General features: G+C 43.2%; 1 protein-coding gene across 1 annotated transcript in view; it reads left to right on the top strand.

Moving 5' to 3' along the window:
• Positions 1–21,333, top strand: part of DNAH8 (dynein axonemal heavy chain 8) — a 274,964-nt gene that overhangs the window by 174,721 nt on the left and 78,910 nt on the right. The window contains exons 63-73 of the mRNA XM_070418643.1: positions 1,618–1,721; positions 3,397–3,573; positions 5,344–5,511; positions 6,362–6,577; positions 10,463–10,600; positions 11,827–11,954; positions 12,230–12,401; positions 14,071–14,226; positions 15,115–15,270; positions 17,292–17,474; positions 20,674–20,779. Of these exons, the coding sequence (XP_070274744.1) occupies positions 1,618–1,721; positions 3,397–3,573; positions 5,344–5,511; positions 6,362–6,577; positions 10,463–10,600; positions 11,827–11,954; positions 12,230–12,401; positions 14,071–14,226; positions 15,115–15,270; positions 17,292–17,474; positions 20,674–20,779 (1,704 nt within the window). The remainder of the gene's footprint in view (positions 1–1,617; positions 1,722–3,396; positions 3,574–5,343; positions 5,512–6,361; positions 6,578–10,462; positions 10,601–11,826; positions 11,955–12,229; positions 12,402–14,070; positions 14,227–15,114; positions 15,271–17,291; positions 17,475–20,673; positions 20,780–21,333) is intronic.

Genomic DNA, 21,333 nt, shown 5'->3' with positions numbered 1-21,333 from the left:
CATGGGATTTGTACGGGCTTGTTTGATAGGGACCCCAATATCGCGTTTGGTGGCTGCTGTTGTGATTGAAAATGAAAGACGGACTGTATTGTTAGTAACGGAGTATTTGAGGAAAGGCGCTTCAGGCTGCTTTGACCTGTCCAGAAACTCTGGGCAGAAGAAAGTCCAAGCAGGTGGCCTGTTTTTCTCTAGACCATTTCTCCCCCCGCCCCCTCCTTCAACTCTGGGACCACTGGTTGGGCAGCGAGTGACCACGGTCACTTGGGGAATAGCCAGCTCTTGGGAACTGACCACATTTTCAATTTCTGGTTTCATTGCAATTTCCCTCAATTTGTATAAACTTTGTGAAGTTAATGCTTCTCAAATTTCTAACAAAGGAAAAGGCAAAACACAAATAAACAAAAACAAAAAGAGAGAGTTTACTTGAGTGATGGTTTTCTGAGTGTTCAGTATATATAAGTAGAAAAAAATAGAAATCAGAATCAATTATAGGTCCAGAAAACACCTGACCCGCACACTCCAAAATACGTTAGTGCTGTCCTTTTATTTCTCCTACACGAAACGCGGTCACGGAGCCTAACTGAGCTCAAGGGCGGGAAGTTAAGGGATGCTGGGAGCAGCGGGAGAAAGCTCCTCGCTGTCCTCTCGCTCACCTTCCCGCAGCGGCTCTGCGTGATGCTCAGGACCAGCTCTGTGTGGACCCCATGCGCTGGCTCACTGGAGCCGGGGTTAGTTAGGAATTGTCTGATCTGGTTGTTAAACACAGCCTTTATTAAAATTAAATTACATAAACTTACAATTAAATAAAGTATATTAAAAGCGAAGGCAAAAGCTACTCAAAACATATCACTTCTGAGTTGTTTTTACTCTGTTTTGCTATTATTATTGTTCTTGAGGTTATGTCCATTCTACCTGCCTGGTAGAAATATCTCAGTGTGCCACTGAGAATCTCTCGGTAGCTTGACATCAGCCACGTGGGAGTATTTACACCATGGACGCCAGAAACATACAAATGAGTTCTTCCCCTCCCCCGTCAAGAGACCAGATGCTAAACATTCACTAAACACCCCTGCCTAGAACCCAGCTGAGATGTGAGAAAGCTGGTTGGTTGCTGTCCTCTCCAGTGTGTTGGAAGCCACAGAGCCAGGTGCACGGGTTTTAGCGGTTATTTTTGTTTTTATAGTGAAGAGGACAACAAAAATGTTACTAGATTATGCGTCTCATTGGCCGTCTCAGAGGCAATAAGACTCAAAGGCAACAAATGACAGCCACAAATTGCTTGCAAAGCCCAGGGGAGCGTAGGTTTGTCAAGCACGTTTCTCAAGCAAGTCCAATAACCGACGTTCTCGGTGCGGCCCTGTGACTTCCCTTCAGTGTGGCCAGATGATATTCTCCCACCAGAGCGATTTTCTTCACCCCCTGCTGAAGCTCTCAGAAATATGGTCAGGGTTGTTGCTCCTAAGATAGGTGCATTTTTAAAGCATCTGTCCATAATTAATTACCTTATGTTTGTTATAGTACTTATATGGTGCCTTAGGAGTAGTAAATGTTGAATAAATATTTGATGGAGGGGGATTCATAGACTCAGCAAGCATGTACATATGTGTGTTTGTAAAGGTCTTGACAAGCTCATGGAGGCAAGCGAATCGGTTGCGAAGCTCTCGCAGGACCTCGCAGTGAAGGAGAAGGAATTGGAAGTGGCGTCTGTGAAAGCAGATGAAGTGAGTTTGCATTTGTTTTATCCCGAGCAGCGAGGAACATTTTTCCAAACTAGAGAAAAAGCATTTAGAAGCTTACAGGGTATAGACTTAGACTATTTCTGGTAAGATAATGTTCCCAACGACCATTAGATATTTTGTTTAATTCATACCAAGGCATACCTAAGCTAGTCTAGCCCACCAGGTCTAAGGCTGTTCTTTCTTCTCTGGCTCTGTCTCTCTTGTTCTCCCTCATCTGTTTATGACATTTCTGCTTGGCTGTAGTTATGTGTGGTAAGGTCCTGCGCACTCTAGGTTCCTAGGATGCCCCGAGTCTCATCTGAAGCTTGTGTCAAGCAGGGGAAAAATAAGAGGAGGAGTTGGTGAAGTTAAAAAAAAGGATACTCCTCCCAGGCGGTAGGGGCATGGTGCTGCTCCTTTATCTACCGCCCCCCACCCCTCAGGCTGTGTCCACTTCCACTCCCTGAGGGCCAGGTAGGAATCGATACTTAAATCTTGACCTTTATCCAGTTGCTGAAAGGAGAGAGTCAAGAGAGGCACTTAGCAAAGTTCTGGCATATGGTAGGCACTTAGCAAAATATGAGCTATTTTTATTGTTATTTACATGAAGCTTAATATGGTTTCTGATCTTACTCCATTATACTTACTTATATTGTTTTAATTTTTAGAAATTACATACAGTAGAAATACCATTTTTCTGAAAGGTTAAATACCTATCAATCAATCTATCTATCTATCTATCTATATGTATATAAGCCTAAACGACTGTTATGATAGAACGACTGGAACAACCTGAACAACCACAACTGTTCGCTATGACGTGCACTGACCACCAGGGGACAGATGCTCAATGCAGGAGCTGCCCCCTGATAGTCAGTGCGCCCCCACAGTGGGAGCACCACTCAGCCAGAAGCTGGGCTTATAGCTGGTGAGCACAGCAGCGGTGGCAGGAGGCTTTCCCACCTCTGCAGCAGTGCTAAGGAGCAGCAAGAGTGAGAGTGTGACGAGAGCGCCGAGCACAGAGCCGGGCAGTGCCCGGCCTGGTTCAGGCTCCTCCCCGGCTTCTTGCCACTTCACTCACTGCTACAACCCTTGGGGATGTCTGACTGCCGGTTTAGGCCCAATCCCTGCAGGCCAGGCTAAGGGGCCCCTTCCCCCCCGCCCCCCGCCCCCCCCCCCCACCCCCTGCACAAATCTGTGCACGGGGCCTCTAGTTTATTTATATATTCTAAGACTGAACAAAGCTTAGGAAATAACAGACTGTAAGGACTGCTTAAGGTGTACTTTAATACACCTTAAAATATAGATGACAGCCCTGGCCCGGTGGCTCAGTTGGTTGGAGTGTCGTTCCATGCACCAAAAAGGTTACAGGTTTAATTCCCAGTCAGGGCACATACCTAGGTTGTGGGTTCGATCCTTGGTCGGAGTGCATAAAAAAGGTAATGGATCCATATTTCTCTCTCACATCAATGTTTCTCTCTCCCTTCCTCTCTCTCTAAAAACCAATAAAAGCATCTTTGGGTGAGGACTAAAATAAGCATATATATCTTAGATGGGGAATCAACTTGCTCTTATTCATGTTTTACATTTTAGTGAATGAATATTCTCTCAGTACTCAAATCTGTAAATGCTGCTCTGAGGTTTCTGTTTGTTCTCGTGTGTTTCCTCAATTTAACAGGTATTAGCAGAAGTCACAGTAAGTGCTCAGGCTTCAGCCAAGGTGAAAAACGAGGTGCAGGAGGTGAAAGACAAAGCCCAAAAAATTGTGGATGAAATTGACAGTGAAAAAGTAAAAGCTGAGAGCAAACTCGAGGCCGCTAAGCCTGCCCTGGAGGAGGCGGAAGCAGCCCTGAATGTGAGTAGCGCTTTGCTGCACCGCCCCCCCTCCACACACACACACACACACACACACACAAGTCCTTGCAGCACTGCGTTCCACGGCATGAAATAACTAGAGGTTTTGTAATCACGAAACTGAGTCTGGAAACAAATCTTTTCATGGATCAAGTTTTCCAAGTTCTAATTTTTTTTAAGTCTTTACATCCTGTAACTTACTCTTTGCATCCTGTAAACTGGCTTTCCATGAGAACTGGGAACCGTACTGGCGATTAATGCCTAAGCCATGCACAAGGGATTCAGATCACTTAGAACCCTGTTCAGATTGTCATGAGCCCCTTTGAAATCCCCATATGGTTCCCGTTGCTCTCAGGATAAGTCCCCAGCCAGGCGTCCAGGGCTCTGAGGGCACAGCTTCGGAGGCAGGCACACCGGCATCTGCCTCTTGGGGCCACCACTTAAGTAAATTGACTTACCTTCCGTAAGTCTCCATGGGGATTGCAATTCCTCACTGATCCTTGGAGGGTCAGTATAAACGTTAAAGCTCATGAGTGCCGTTTGCTGGGCACGTGGAAAATACTCGATGAATATTAGTGCTGCTGCTGCTGCGGCTAAGCTGGCTTCTCTCTACTCCTTGAACTCTCGTTGTCTGTCCCCACACAACATGACCAGACACACAGAAAAAGCTCTAGGCCTTTGGAAAATCATGGTGTTTAAATGAGTCTCTCCCTCTGCCAGGAATGCTTCACCTGCCTCCATTGCCTAGTAAGAGTCAATCTTCAAGACCAGGCTCAGACCTCACCACATCCAGAAAATGTTGGTCTCCCTGCTCTCCTTTATTTGCCCATCACCCATGAACTTCTGTTATGACACATAATCCTAGTTTAGGGTAACTGTGTTTTCTCTCTCTGTCTTGGAAAAATATGAGGACAGGGCTATTTTTGTTTGTTTGTTTTATATGGGAGAATGGCTGTAGTTGTTATATGAATGAATAGATTTATGATAATCGTTTAATAAAATTGTGACAGTGACGACCAGGGCACATTCTTCATCCCCACTCCCTTTATGGATTCCATGATGATGATGAGAGAGAGAGAGAGAGACAGAGAGAGAGAGAGAGAGATATCACTGAATCAAATGGGTCTTAGGAGATTTTCTTGACTTATGGGATGTCCCGGTCCTTCTTGCTTTGAATGTCTGGTAATGACTTATTCGAAACCCAGCTCACATACAGAAATTGTCAAAAAAACATTTTTAGGAGGCAGGTGTTATAATAACTTCTCTTGTCTCCTTTGAATTCCTCCCCCTTCCATGGGTAGGGCAGCCCTCAAAGTGCAGGCCAGAGGTGAGGCTTCTGCTACTCCGGCCTTGCTCCTCTTTGTTATCCACACATAAGATAGTCTCTGTGCTTTGAAGATGCAAGTTATCTAACTGTTTCCCATCACTGAGGCTTGTTGCTAACAAAGGCCTGGGGCGGGGCAGCGGGCGGGGGGCGGGTGGTGGTGGTTGCTGGGTGGGCAATGAATGGTAGTGATATTCCAAGGAACTAGTTGAGGGCAATAGAGGGAAAAAAACAACACTGAAATAAACATAAATCCTAGAATCACAGCGAAGGAACTATTAGGAAAAAATCTTGGAATGCAAATGGTTAAGGCGATAATGTCAGGGTTTGGGGAGAAAATGCATTTTAAAGTTCTCTGCTTTTGTTATTTAAAAGTATTAGATTGCCACATGACTATGAACACTGCTCAGCAACAACAAAAATATTGATTCCTCACCCCCAATACAGACTATCAAACCAAACGACATTGCCACGGTCAGGAAACTTGCAAAGCCCCCGCATCTTATTATGAGAATCATGGACTGCGTTCTGTTACTCTTTCAAAAGAAAATTGATCCTGTTACTATGGATCCAGAAAAACCTTGCTGCAAGCCGTCATGGGGAGAGTCGCTGAAAGTAAGTGAAATCTATTTTATAGGCCCCGTGCGGCGCTCGGGTGTCCTCAGCCCGGGCACTCGATACAGGCCACACAGGCTGGCCGGTGAAAGTCGACCGCTGTGTATCGAACAGTGTCTCTTACTCTGCATCTCCCAGAATGTAAGTAGGGAAAGAGGTTTAGGCTGAACGCTTGCTTTCTGCACAGTCTGTCCGGAACCAGTGGCCAGTATTGGCCGTCCTGATGTCAACCCATTTAAATGCACTCCCTGGACAGGAAGCTGGGGGTGTTACAGGTGACTGGAGAAAAACCAAGCCATGCTTAGAGAAAGGGAGTGACATTTTAATGATAAATTCTGCGCAGGCCCAGGGAAAAATGTGTCTTTCAAATTCTGGGGCCCCCAACATGGAGGAAACTCTCTCTATACTTTTTCCAGTCCTTTGTCTCCCAAATTTGGAAGGAGACTTCCGGGCCTTCTGAGAAAGAAGGCCTGTGTGCTGGGAAGGGGCCATGCGACCATATCCCAAGGCCTGGCCTGGCGTCAGCACTGACAACTCTGTCTGGGGCGTAGTTTATGGCCCCTCTGGAATGCGAGTCGTCTTATTTTCCTTATTATTTAAGCAAGCAAGTGTTTACAGAAGCCAGAATAGCAGGGTGAACATTTCAAACAGCAGTTTTTATCTAAGATGGGTGCTTCAGGGGAGCTTGGATCTTTAGAAATGAGAGGACAGTTTGCGGTTCACAGATTCAGGCTGGCCCTGTCCTAGTCTTGGTTTGTATGGCGCAGCCCACCCGCTGTCACTCTGGAGCAGCCTGGCTGGGGAGCGGGCAGGTATCTCCTTGCAGACCTGCGGTGCTGGTGTTTTGCAGCTGATGAGCGCCACGGGGTTCCTGTGGAGCCTGCAGCAGTTCCCCAAGGACACCATCAACGAAGAGACGGTGGAGTTGCTGCAGCCGTATTTTAATATGGATGATTACACTTTTGAAAGTGCCAAAAAAGTCTGTGGGAATGTGGCTGGTCTGCTGTCCTGGACACTCGCTATGGCAATATTTTATGGCATCAACAGGGAGGTGCTGCCCCTGAAGGTATGTTTCCTTCCTTCTCCCAGTAACTCGGTGCTCAGTAACACCAAGCCTTCGTGTTACTGCTGTTAACAGGCAAGGCATCATTCTGACGAGTCAAGGTAGATGTCCCGGTGGCCAACGTTTTCCTCTTTTTCTGTTTGCCCGCTCACCGTCTCACCATCTCGCGCAGTTTTTACTTCTGTTACATGTTTTAGGCATCTCAGGCAAGACACTGGAACCAGCTTGTTAACTTGGACAGGGAAGGAGTTTACTGGGAATAATAACCAAGCTGTCATACTAGTAGAAGAGCACTTGCCATTTCTTTGAAGTTTGGGGATAAGGTTTGGAGACTGAATTTGGTTGCTATATTCCAAACAAAATTTATAAAAATTTGTATCACCACCTAGAAATGTTTTACATTTCAAAGACAGAAAGGGGAGCTCTTATGCATCTAAGACACAATAAAACAAAATTTAAAAGAATGATACAAAAGAAGAGAATTCAGGGTGCCGCAGACTTCCCCCCAGCCTAACACTAGGACAGAATGAAAAACGCACGTAGAGCAGTGAGGAGGACATTGCCCTGCTCCGAGGATTCAGTATCTGGCCAAGCTGCCCTCTGTGTCTGAGGAAACAAAAAGACTTTCTCAAGGATGTAATTTAAGTATTGAGGGTAAATACACACACACACACACACACACACACACACACACACACATCTATGCTGGGCCAGGCTGTCCTTCATATCTGAGGGAGCAGAAGGACTTTCTCAGGAATGCCAAGGAGACATAAAATAATTCACCCAGACAAACACAGCCCTGCTGCCCACCCCAGCCCCGTGCAGGTGAAAGAGTTGAAAGTGGTTGTTCTGTGGAATAGGAACTGGTGAGGAGGTGGGCAGGTTGCTGGTTTTCATAGTAAGCCTTATAGAAGGGATTGCCTCTTTAAACTCTATGCTTCATGACGAATAGAAAATAAATGAAAAATAAAGTTTTAACAAAGGGAAATGATGAGACTATAGAACAAACACACCCAAACAAAAAGGAACCAAGAGAGAAATGTTACATAAATTTCAGAATTCAAGAGAAAAAAAAAAAGACTTAAAAGAGCTGTTATTTTTTAGTGATCAAAATTTTTATTCCTAACAATTAAGTCTACAGTGAGACTCAATTGCAATAATCTAATCTAATAAAAGAGAAACATGCAAATTGACCGCACCTCCACTATGCCCCAAGCCACGCCCACTGGCCAATCAGAGCAACTATATGCAAATTAACCCAACCAAGATGGCGGCCAGCAGCCACGGAGCTGGAGCAAGCAGGAGGCTTGGTTGCCCTGACAATGGAGGAAGCCAAGCTTTCTGCCTACCCTGGCCGGCTGTGGCCTCTGCTCAAAGCAACAAAGTTTCAATTATAGAAGATAAATATATCCCAGATACCTACTTCCAGCCAGCCTCCACCGGGAGCTTCGGTGGCTGGGGGCCGTAGCTAGCCTGCAAACAGCCATCAGCCCCTCACCCAAGCTGGCCAGGCACCCCAGTGGGGACCCCCATCCTGAAGGGGCCTTGGCCAGCCTGCAAACAGCCATCAGCCCCTCACACAGACTGGCCAGGCACCCCAGCAGGACCCCCCTCCCTGAAGGGGGTGTGGCCAGCCTGAAAATGGCCCTCAGCCCCTCACCCAGGCTGGCCAGGCACTCCAGCAGGACACTCACCCTGATCCGGGACATCCTTCAGGGCAAACCAACCGGCCCCCACCCATGCACCAGGCCTCTATCCTATATAATAAAAGGGTAATATGCAAGTTGACCCTAACAGCAGAACTACTGGGAATGACTGGTCACTATGACACACACTGACCACCAGGGGGCAGACGCTCAATGCAGGAGATGCCCCCTGGTGGTCAGTGGGCTCCCACAGGGAGAGATCTGCTCAGCCACAAACCAGGCTGACAGCTGCCAGTACAGTGGTGGTGGTGGGAGCCTCTCCCGCCTCCTCAGCAGCGCTAAGGATGTCCGACTGCAGCTTAGGCCTGCTCCCTGCTGGCAAGTGGACATTCCCCGAGGGCTCCCAAGCTGCCAGAGGGATGTCTGACTGCCACCTTAGGCCCAATACCCCAGGGAGCGGGCCTAAGTCAGCAAGTGGTCATCTTCTGAGGGGTCCCAGACTTCGAGAGGGCACAGGCTGGGCTGAGGGACGCCCCCCCCCCCCCCCCGAGTGCATAAATTTTTGTGCACCGGGCCAAATATAATATATAATATAAATAGTTAAATATAGTAATATTAAGGTACATAAAGCAAAATTCATTACTACTTTAGGTGGAGATTAATAAAAATAATATTGTAATTTGAGATTGTGGCACACAACATCACTCCAGCACAGATCGGGTGGGCCTAGCGCTGACTCTCTGGGTGTGACCTATGCACATTATGTTAAGGGCCCGCGCTTGGCTAAATGCTCTGCTGTCACCCTGTTGATGTTCTTAATAATATTGGAACAAGGACCCACTTTTCCATTTTGCACGGGGCCCTGCAAATTATTTATCCAATCCTGAGTAGGCATAAATTAATTATAGAGAGGTTTTACACCATATTATTTTAAAGTTAGCTACTTGAACTTTTTAAAATATAAACAAAGAATATGATTGCTATTGTCCAAGAATCATTTACAAAAATAGATCATGTTCAATACTAAAAGAAGACTTTGCTTTAATTCCCAGAAGCAAAAATCACTGAGGCCTTGTTCTCTGATAATAAGCAATAAAATTAGAAAGTTTACATTTTAAAAAGTCAGTCACTTTTATTTAGTAAATGATGACAAACAGCTAGCTACCAAAACTTTTTTGAGTTGGTAAAATGATACGTTCTTTGCCCTTAAATGAATCAAAGATACTAAATCCAGTACATACTCACTTATAAGCGCACATATGCACAAAGTTTGAGGAAAGTGGAATAGAGCTAATAAAAATAACATTAAAAATTAGAGTAAAGTAGAATTAATGAATAAATCTAGAACTAAATGGTGCTTTGCAAAAACAAAATATAGTGTTAGAAAATTTAATCAAGAAGAAAATATAGAACCAATGAGAATAGAAAGAGAAATCCATGTAATCACAGATGTGTAGATTTAAGTAATTAAAAAGCAAATTGTACACAGTTTTATGTAAATACTTTAGAAAATCTAAATGAAGTGAACATTTCCTGGGGAAAAGGGCTAAATTCAAATAAATGAAATACTGAGAAAGAAATTGAGAAAATTTTCCAAAAACTTCTATGCCAGAAGGCTCTTGGGCTATCTCACTTTGCTGATTAATTACTTTATATGTACAAGGAAATAGAATTACCATGTTGTAAGACTTAGAAAAAGATGGAAAACTACTGTGGCAGTAACTCCACTTCAAAGAGCCTCTACCAAGGAAACCATCCACAATGTTTACATCCCCAACAGTACTCATCCCAGCATGGCTTCTAACAATTAAAAAGGGGGGGGGGGGGGTGTCTGAGAGTACAGAAAAGGATGCATCCAAACTGCATATTATGCAGCCATATAACCGATGTTCATGAAAAGGCTTTAAGGACAAAGGAAACGATTCTACTACCTTAGGTGGGGGAGGGGGAGATAGGGGCAATCAAAATGCCAGGGATCAACCTCTTCATACGATACTCAGACTGTCACTGGGTCAAATCACGGGTAATTTTTGTTCTCCTTCCTACACATTGCTGCAGTGTCCATGTGAACATGAATAATTAAAAGAAAAAGAGCTTTAATGAAGTGTCTTCAAGACCCTCTGCTTCCCCAGCTGAAAGCACTGACACGGGTGACCTCCAGACATATAGGGCAACATCATGGGGGGTGTGGTTTACCTACCGGTGGAAGTCAGGTGTCTAATCACCCCCTCTTCCTTCCAAGGCTAACCTGGCCAAGCAGGAGGGCCGCTTAGCAGTCGCCAATGCTGAGCTGGGGAAGGCGCAGGCACTGCTTGATGAGAAACAAGCCGAGCTGGATAAAGTGCAAGCAAAATTCGACGCGGCAATGAATGAGAAAATGGTGAGATTAAGTACCCAAAGCGAAGGAAACGCATGGAAATGTTACACAAGTATACAGTATGTTGCATTTAGAAATTAGGTCCATGTGTGTGACCGAAAAGATTTACCTGAATGCCGCCCCCTGCTAGCGATGTCTATTTATTTTGGATCTTTGACACTCCAAGTTCTTTTTAACCATCACTTTCCATAAGGGGAACTGTGACGTGCTGCCTCAAGGGCACCGACTTTGCGGTTGGGAAACTGGGCTTCAGGTCCCGCTCAGGCGCTTATTAATTGTGAAGTTGAGGGTAGTTGTCCTCAATTATCCATCCAATGGGGATCCTGATCCGACCTCTGAGGTCAGATGTGAAGTGGTGGCCTGGTTGTGAGGCGGGGGCCAGGGGAAGAACAAGGCCCTGTGTGGAGGGTTTGCTGGCTTCTGGGGTCCACCCATCACTGCCACTCTTACGCTGTCATTGTGAGGACACTGAACCCAGATTGGGAAAAACGTGTGGCGGCAGCAGCGCCACAACATAGGATTTCCACCATGCCGACACGGCGGGCCTAGCAACCCCAACTAGGTAACACTGAGACGGAGTAAGTAATTAGGAGGTGATGGGTTTTGGTGATCCGTTACCTTTTCTTTTATTATGATTTGTTTAATTATAAGTTTACATAATTTAATTTTTAATAACGGCTATTTAACACCAGCACGCATTCCCTACAACTTTCACAATTGGCTCTTGTGAGCGGATGCAAGCTGCCTGCGGCACACGACTGTTGCGTAGAAATTTTCTGGAGGAAAATCTTGGCTAACTGCAAAGAACTCAGAATTATTATTAAATCCACGTCTTTTAAAAGCACTACATTTTATTGTTTTGGTTCTATTTTGAAAATATTTAATAGAAATACTATTTTATTTTATTAAAAAAAATTTTCTTTATTGATTAAGGTATTACATATGTGTCCTTATCCCCTCATTGCCCCCCCATAGAAATACTATTTAATTGATGTGATTTGTATTCTAGCTTACAAAATTGCTTTTCTTGAAATTTTGTAATGTAAAATAACTATATACTGAATAAATTACCAGAATTTAACAGGTAAGGTTTCCCTTCCACTGTATTTTTAGATTATATTAATTTTACACATTAAGAAATTCCTCCAGGCATTTTACAGGCGAATATAATGGGAATTTAATTCAGGGATTTAAGAAGTTCTTAAGACCTTCTTCCTTTATGAACACAGGACTTGCTCAACGATGCCGACATGTGCCGGAAAAAGATGCAGGCAGCCTCCACCCTCATCGACGGGCTGAGTGGAGAGAAGATCCGATGGACTCAGCAAAGCAAAGAGTTCAAAGCTCAGATTAACAGGTATGCATCTCGGTCTTTGTTATACTCGCTCTCCATCTCGGGCACCACCCCTAACACCACCTCTTCGTGATGCTAGAGAATGTAAAACCCATCTCCGATCGCCGAATTCCTCCGTCTAAGAAACTGCTTGCAGCTTAGGTTCTGCGCTCTCGCTCTGGGTGAAACAGAGAGGGAAGCAACTTTTGTGAGGCACCTGTCATCTCCACGCAGGCTCAGCCGTGTGGCCCTTCCAACTCCTTACCCTGTGGAGGGTGACTGTGTTTTTTCCTCCACAGGCTCGTGGGTGACATTCTGCTGTGCACCGGATTCCTCTCCTACCTCGGTCCTTTCAATCAGATATTTAGGAACTATCTGCTTAAAGAGCTGTGGGAGCTGGAGCTGAGGGCGCGGAAGATTCCTTTCAGTGAAAACCTGAATCTCATTTCAATGCTGGTGGATCCTCCAACAGTGAGTGTTTCTGTCCTCATCACATTATTTGAATTTCAGTCTCATTTTATTTCTTACTAAGAAATCAAGGTACACCTACTTTGTGGGGTTTTTTTTTCTTTTCATTTAATGGAAAAGATTGTTTGAAAATGCTTAAGAGCTCCAAAAATGGATTTTCTCTGTTGTATAAAAGTTACTCTGCATTTTAAGAAATCCTCCTTTCCAATGAGTCCCAGTTGCACTGCTGTGAACGAAAAGGCCATTTGTGAGTTACAGACAGGCGAACAGTGAGCTCTCCTGACAGCCCTACACCATCTTACTAAACCACGCGCTCTCGCAAACATCTTAGGCCAGTGCAGACATTAGCTAGGCCCCAAGCACTGGTGTTAACCTTCTCTTGGTCATTAGCGATCCCTTATTAGCAGCACGCTCTGTGTCACCGAGGAACAGCGTGACCTACCTCCCCAGCCTCCCTCCTGGGGAATTGGGCGCCTCTGCCCATTTCCAGTGCCCCCTGCAGGGCTCCGGTGGCAGTACACGCGTGCCAGGCCATTTGTCTTCATGAGCTGCTTTTCTGATTCGTGAATATGCTCCCCAGTTGCCCTAGAGACGCCATGCTATTAATTGCATCTTCTCTCTACTTAAAAATTAGTCTTTCCAATTCAAACAATGTTGACATGGTCCTGACAGGGACTCGATCAGGTACTGAATACAGTGGGTCACTGGTGAGGCTCTGTGGGCCCGGCTATTCTTTATTAGTTATGGCCTTTGAAGGCGGAGGCTGGTTGGTTCGTTGGATCCTGGGTGATTTTATGGACACGTGGAAGCAGGCTGGCAATTCCCTCGGATTTTGGAAAAGAAATATTTTTTTAAATGTCATTGGTGAGCTCCTGCCAATATAATATCTTGTCTCTCCTGACTTCTCTCCCTCCAGCTACGCAACCCTGGACCCCACAAAAGCAGAACCAAGGGCAGGAAGGGGAAGTTTCAAGGGCTTATCTTCTCTGACATCTTTCTTTTTCTTCTTCTTTTTTTTTTAATCCTCACCCGAGGATATTTTTCCACTGATTTTTTAGGGGGCATGGAAGAGAGAGGGAAAGACAGAGAGAAATGTCAATGTGAGAGAAACACATGGATTGGTTGGTTCTTGCACGCACCCCGACCAGGGCCCAGGCTGGGGATGAGCCTACAACTGAGGTACATGCCCTTGACTGGAATCAAACCTGGGACCCTTTGGTCCATAGGCCGACTGAGCCAAACCGACTATGGCTTCTCTGACATCTTATCACCTGTAACCATTATCTCTGCCTCCTTTAGCCAGTCTGGACCCCACCCACAAAGCCAGCCTCACCATATTTTAAGCCCCTGTGTTCTCCGAATGCTCAGCAACCAAGCTTCATGTAATCAATTTAACAATATTAACTCAAGCATGAAAATATAACATACAGAACTAAACCTAGTCTTGCATCATGTGAGAAAGGATTTATTTATTACTGTTTTTTTTAAAAATTTAATATTATTTGGTTCACATTTACAAATTTGGGTTTTTTTTTCTGGGTACCAGTTGCACTTTCTCAATGGAAAAATAAATGTCCAAATGTTAAATTCTTTTATATTGTGGTGCTTTTAACTACTAATGAAAGCTTTCTCGTTCTCCTTCGAATGGCCATGTCCACTTCCTGTCATTCAGATTGGCGAGTGGGGACTGCAGGGCCTACCAGGAGATGACCTCTCGATTCAGAATGGCATTATTGTGACGAAGGCCACCAGATACCCACTCCTCATAGATCCACAAACTCAAGGCAAAACTTGGATTAAATCAAAGGAAAAAGAAAATGACCTGCAGGTGTGTACCATTTGGTGCAGGGGAAAGTAATCTCGAAATCATGAAATATCCCTCAAATTTCCATTGAATCTGCCAGTCACAAAGTTGTCATCTCTGTAGTTGTTTGCTAATTTACACCCTTGAGTTTTTGTAACAGGGGTTGGGGCAAAGGCTTTGCAATTTTCTCTCTTTTGTGCTCTCCGTTGATTGCACTCTCCCCTCTCTGTCCATTGCCCTGGCTCTATTGTGGATGTGAGATATGGCTTCTATCCTGGGCCTTGCGTCTGGGCTTACAGGAAAGCAGCCAAAGAACTTGTGATTTAGGCCACCTGCATCACTCGCTCAGGCACTCGGTACTACATAGCATACGAGGGTCCAGTGTTGGGGTTGGTGTCTAATAAGGTGTTCATTTTCATTCCTGAAAGCGAAGGGCAGGATTCCAGCCCTCCTGACTCCCCGGGGGAGTCTCATCACCATTGATATTTCAATTCAGCTTCCCAGATGGACTGTTCATTGTTTCCTAGACACTGTTCTAAGCCTCCTGGATCCATATTTTTGCTTGTGCTATTTCTCCTAATGAGGATGTCTTTCTCCACCCCACTGCCCACTTCCCTTACATCGCAGGTAAAAATCTTAAATATCTCAAAGTCCACATCCAACACTATCTTTGTCAAGAATTCTCTGGGTCTGAGGAGTGCCCCTTCTCCTCCTCTTTCCATCACAGAGAGCCCGTTACACACCCAGGACTTCCACAGGCCACAACTCACTGATCTTTGAAAATTGCTGCTTTTATTTTTATAAACAAGGCTTCTCAAATAGCCCTCAAAATTTGAAGTTAACTCTTGGTTTCCACTGAGGAAGAGGCACATTCTTTGTGCCATTTGTAGAGTGATGAGCTCTTGTTTTTAGGTGACATCTCTGAACCATAAGTATTTCCGCACACACTTGGAGGACAGCCTTTCCTTGGGCCGACCGCTGCTCATCGAGGACATTCGTGAAGAGCTGGACCCGGCCCTGGACAATGTGTTAGAAAAGAATTTCATTAAATCAGGCACCAATTTCAAGGTGAGCTTTGTGAAAAACAAGAAAGAAAAGAATAATGGTGACATCTACTTATCTTTTTGAGCATAGCAGTAAAGGCAATTTCTTTCAAGTATTTGGTATCCTGGAAAAAATAATTTCCAAACTCATGTTCAGTGTTTCCTTTAAAAACACATAGTAATAGCCTGGCTGGCGTGGTTCAGTGGTTGAGTATCGATCTATGAACCAGGAGGTCATGGTTGGATTCCTGGTCGGGACATGTGCCCGGGTTGTGGGCTCGATTCTCAGTGTGGAGCGTGTAGGAGGCAGCTGGTCGATGATTCTCTCTCATCATTGATGTTTCTCTCTCCTCCCTTCCTCTCTGAAATCAATAAAAATATTAATATATATATTAAAAATATATACATACTGTAGTACAATATTAGAAATATTAAAATATATAGATACACATATATATTTTAATAAAAAATATAGGGGGAGGGCAATTTTTTGCTAAGAGTAGTCATTTCACTGAAACTAAATAATATATTAAGGAAAGACATCGTGTAGTCATAATAATAAGGTATTATTATATGTATTTTAGCAACTCCAAGAAAATTGGTTTTGTAAGCCATATATAGATCTATACAATAAAACCTGTATTTCATTGGAGAAAATGGCATTTTAATAAAGTCTATGAACATTAATTTGTTCATTTCTCTCTTAACGTTCAGTCTAAATTCATGGATTTTGCTGGAAGCTATGGAATAGTGTTCCTGATTTTTTATTATAATTGTTTTCAGTCTGTTTCTTTTTTCATTGGTCATTCTCTATCTTTAGGCTTCTTCGGATTTTTATTTTTTGATGAATGACAGCCTTTCTGGTTGAATTTTTTTTTTATTTGGACAACTTAATTTTATGAATATCAGTGAATAAAATTTGAAATTTGAAAATTTTCCTCGCTAAACAAAGAGATTTATGTAGAAAAAACGCCTTCATAATGTGAATTCTTTTATATGCCATGTTTAATATGCCAAAGGAGGTTGCAGACTCGCCATTCCTGAAAGTCCTTTAAAAGACCCCCAATTCTTAACCGCAGTGTCAAGGCCTGCTGCCTGAGAATGTGCTAGCCCCCCTAAGCATGTGGATTAAGATTAAAATCTAATTCATGTAGAAATGTTATAAATTCCGCCTGACTTTTTTGTTGTTGTTGTTAATCCTCACCTGAGAATATTTTTCCATTGATTTATTTTTTTTTTAAGAGAGAGTGGAAGGAAGGGGAGAGACACAGAGAGAAACATCGATGTGAGAGAGAAACACTGATTGGTTGCCTCCTGCATGACCAGGACCGGGGATCAAGCCTGCAAGGACCACGCCTTCCACCAAGGTACATGCCCTTGACTGGAATTGAACCCAGGACCCTTCAGTCCTGGAGGTGACACTCTATCCACTGAGCCAAACCAGCCATGGCTCCACCTAATTTCTAGACAGCAAAACCTGTTGTTTTTCAATATACTGCAGATTGTAGTGTTTAAGATAAATGCCATCTTTCTGGAAAATTATATTGGCACTTTTCTTCTTTGGAAATGTTATTAACCCTTTCTGTTGTTAAGTGGGAAAAATACGTTGGCATGTTTTTTCTTTGAAAATTTTGTTAACCCTTTCTGTTGTTAAATGTGCTTCAGATATGACTGTGAAATGGAAGAAGAAATTATATATTCTATAAACACGACAAATTTCCATAGCAGGAAATAATTTTCTCAAGTGGAAAAAACAGTCAAGTCTTTGACTGAGTTTTTCTTTATTCAACATTTGTCTTGGATAAAATTTTCATTGAATTTGCTTGGTGTTATGGCTAAAAACATCTCCAAGCAGGACCAGAAATGTAACTTATTCTAAAGAGATAGGCTTTATTCTTTAAGATCAACGATTAAAATTTCACAACTTTCTTTGCAGTTCCTCCAAGTTCACAGCACTAGCCTCTGGTAAAGTATTTCTTAAATTGAGCCCATCATGCAAGTCCTGTCCTCTGAGCCTTTTTAAACTTTATATTTGCATTGATGTAGGTGAAAGTCGGTGATAAGGAATGTGATATCATGGATTCATTTAAACTTTATATTACTACAAAGTTACCGAACCCTGCCTTTACCCCCGAGATCAATGCTAAAACATCAGTCATTGACTTCACCGTTACAATGAAAGGACTTGAGAATCAGTTACTAAGGAGAGTAATTCTAACGGAGAAACAGGTAATAATTTCTCAAGGTAAAGAACTTTGACTTAAACTATAATAAATGTTTAAACTTTATTGGGAAATTGTTAAGTCTATGGACAAAAAACTATTAAATAAATCCTGTTTACTTTTGTTAACATAAATATTTGTTTTGTAGTCTCAAATCCTGTCAGGAAATCATGTAACTAACTTACCTCTCCTCCAACTTCAGACACACACACACACACACACACACACACACACTCACTCACACACACATTCACACACACACACACACATTCACACCCCTATTTCCACTTCCTACATCTGACTTTAAACCTTTGGGTATGTTGACTTTCATCTCTATAGTCCTGTGGATGGATGGTCTTGGATATAACTGAAAAGTTTGATAAAATAATGATTCCGGAGAAAAAGAAATTGCTCTGAATGAGTATTATTACCACTGTAGTAGTTTCAACCACTACAATCTAATAATCTAATAATATGGAGAGCCATACTTTTATTTTAATCAAGTGAAATTTGCACTAAAGTAGGGAACATATTTAAGTATAATTGAGGGTTCTAATCAAACAAAGAACAACTTAAGATGGGGTGATTCTAAGAGCAATTAAAATAAGATTAAACTAATTGTTAGGATAAATGTCAGAAAATGTTAAATGCTATGCACAAAATATAATTTTCTATATCTGCAGATATAAAATACATTTGCACAAATATAATTAATTCTGGTATTAAGGGTTCAGCGGAAAGGCAAGGTTAGAAATAGAAAGACCAGAGAGGCATACAATGGGAGGGTGAGAAGATGGCAGAAGGAGACAGGACAAGGAAAGGAAAAAAGGCAAGAGATCCGAACAGATGGACACAAACAGAGAGGAAAGACATTCAAAAACGGAAGGAGGAATGACACTGACCGCAAAAAAAATAAAAATAAAAAAAATAGAGAGATAGTAAAAGGAGAAGTGAAATCCTACCTCGTTCATAGAGATGGTCACTTGGCGCAGGCCTGGAAGGACAGCCAGTCTGGTGGAGGGAAGGGCACAGTCCCAGCTTCCACGCTCACTTGATCCTAGTTAACAACAAACAGCCCAGGGCTTATGCAACCCAGAAAGAGAATCCATTCCACTTCCACAGCCGGGCAGAGAGAGCACGGGCCCCTCCATTACTTCTTCAGGCCTCGTGGTGTCAACTGGTAAAAACTAGTCCTTCCTTTGTGGTCTGCTTGGTACTGTCAGTCTGTTCCAGGATGATTCCTCAATGGTCCCGACCCCCCATGTAGGCTACACTAGCTTCTGTAAGGTGGGCCCCTCCGTGTCCCAGAGCGCCTACACTCATTCTTCTAGGCCTGGGCTCCCTCTTCAAATGATGTGCTAAGATGTTCGCACCAGGCTTGCTGGAGAAACACAATGCACACTTAGTCTGCAGGAGACCTCCTGACCGTTATGTTCACCCTCCTAACAACCTGCTCTGAAACCCGTTTTACAGGTGAACAAGTGGAGACCAGAGAGAATAGGGTCTTAACCTGTAAGAGCACACAGGCTTTCCGCCCTGCCAGACCTCCTCGGTAAACGTTACAGGTCATGCTGTAAAGCTCACAAGCATCCACTGTACCGTGATGCTTGTGTTTCTGTATCTTACCGACAGGGAAGCTAACCGTATTCATTTTGTCCACGTGTTCCTATACTGCCACCCAGGGGTGACTATGCTAATGAAAACAATACATTAGCTATTCCCCTGCAAACACAGCCAGGCTCTTCAGCTCTTCGTTGCCACTTCATCACAGACTGCAAACCTGATACTGAATGGTATTATACACTGGGTACACTGGTCTTGGAGTTGAATAACAAGGCTGTTAGGCCTTTCTCTGACAGTAGCTAGCTATGCATATTATATTGAAATGCTATTTGGAGTTAATATTTCTGGGTGCTCAGTTTCCCCAGACGTAAAATAAAGTTGATGAATAAATTCAGCACATTTCAACTTAACAAATACTTACTGGGTTGAGTCCATTCTCTGCAAAGCCTTGAGGTAAGTGCTGCCAAGAATACAAGAACGCGTAGGACAAGTTCCTGCCCGTTAGATGTACGGCTCTAATTGAGACGCACGTCGTGGGAGGTATGCCGATGGGTGCTGTGCTGTGGCTCTTGATTGACGGGTTGGTTTAGGAAGACCTTCTGAAAATGGAGGAATTTCCAAAGCAGTTTTTCAAGAAACTTCCTCAACTAAGTAGTTTAAAAACACAGTTCGGAGTACAAGTTGTGATTCTGCATAAAATCAGAAGAGAGTGCTATCAAGACTGTTATTGAGACTATTTAAGTTTACTCTACATTTAGCCAGAGTATTATATCCACGTTAAATTTCTGAGTTTGAAAATTGCACTATAGTTATGTAAGAGAATGTCTTGGATCTTAGGAGATTTGCTGAAGATGTTAGGTAGAAAGGATCATGACATTGGCAAATGGTTCAGCAATGATGATAATAAATATTATAGAGAGAGAAAGAGTGATAAAGCAAAATGCTATTTGGTGAACCTAAGTAACGGGTTTGTGAGAGCTCATTGTACCAGTCTTGCAACTTTTCTGAAAGCTGGGAAATTTTCAAAATGTAATTTAAAAAAACACATCATTTATGTATGAAAAATATACCTCCCAAACATCCAATTTAGCCCCTGTTGTAGAAGGAGCTGCAAAATAATGGAAAATGGATTTGTATTGGCAACTGGCTATGCCAAACCAGGCACCTGGAGTCCCTATAGACAGGCCCCAAGCGAAGCGCTCACTTTTGGCTTGGGTTGCCTTGTGGTTTCTTGGTATTAATTAATGCTTCTTTGTTTCTACCACTTCTGACTGCAAATAAAGTTAACATTTCTCCCAGAGCCAATGTGGACACAGGGCCAAGAGAATTGGACGCTCTAATTTAAATAAACGGAGAGCTGGAAAGACAGCTGGGGATAATTGGGCAAAATTATTTTAGCAAGGTAATCACATGCACGCCCGTGTAAGTGCTATGGAAACTAAATGCTACTGGGCATAATTTTAAAAAACCTGTCTAGAGAAACAAAAATATGGAAAAATAGGTTTGACTAGTGGTAGCAATTTCCTGTCATTCAAAAGGCATTTGGGGTTACACTTTTAAAAGTTTGTAATAAACACTAGTAAGTCGGATTTACGGTAAAAACTGGTAACGTTCCGAGGTTGTTTTGTGTCTCTTAATAACAGGAGCTAGAGTCTGAGAGGGTTAAACTTTTGGAGGACGTGACTTTCAATAAGCGGAAGATGAAAGAACTTGAAGATAACCTCCTCTTCAAATTAAGTGCTACAAAAGGTATTGTGTTATCACGACATAATCAAATAATGGATTCTGAAGAAGGATTTCTTGTATCTTCTTCTCAACGGCCCCAGGATGACAGATGTTAGGAAACAGTTATCAATGCAAAGACCAGCGAGGCAATTCCCATGGAGACATTAAAGAGAGACGGCAGGGAATCTGATTACTGAATTAGCAAACAAGGTCTGCGCATTTGAGAATAACCGTTTTCTTGATATAATTGCTCTCTCCTGAGAAAAGGAAGGGCTCCCAGTAGAGCTAGGTAACTCATAATAGGCTAATTTGCTTGCCCAACGGAAACGAATGGGCTCCATCTATTTTTTTTAGATTCGAGCTTTCAACTGGCGTTGAAATGTAATCACCACATGGGCTCTGAGGTGTGTAATCTGTGATGGAGGCACTTCAGCACCCAAGGCCCTGTTGACCCCCCTTTTTTTTGTTGTTATTGTTAATCCTTACCTGAGGATATTTTCCCATTTATTTTTTTAGAGAGTGAAAGGGAGGGAAAAAGACAGAGAGAGAAACATCGATGTGAGAGATCAATGCCCCAA

Source organism: Myotis yumanensis, unplaced genomic scaffold (assembly GCF_028538775.1).
Source record: "Myotis yumanensis isolate MYYU_CA2020_CCGP unplaced genomic scaffold, mMyoYum1.0.hap1 SCAF_6, whole genome shotgun sequence".
In the NCBI taxonomy this organism is placed as follows: Eukaryota; Metazoa; Chordata; class Mammalia; order Chiroptera; family Vespertilionidae; genus Myotis; species Myotis yumanensis.
This window is presented reverse-complemented; position numbering and strand designations above follow the sequence as displayed.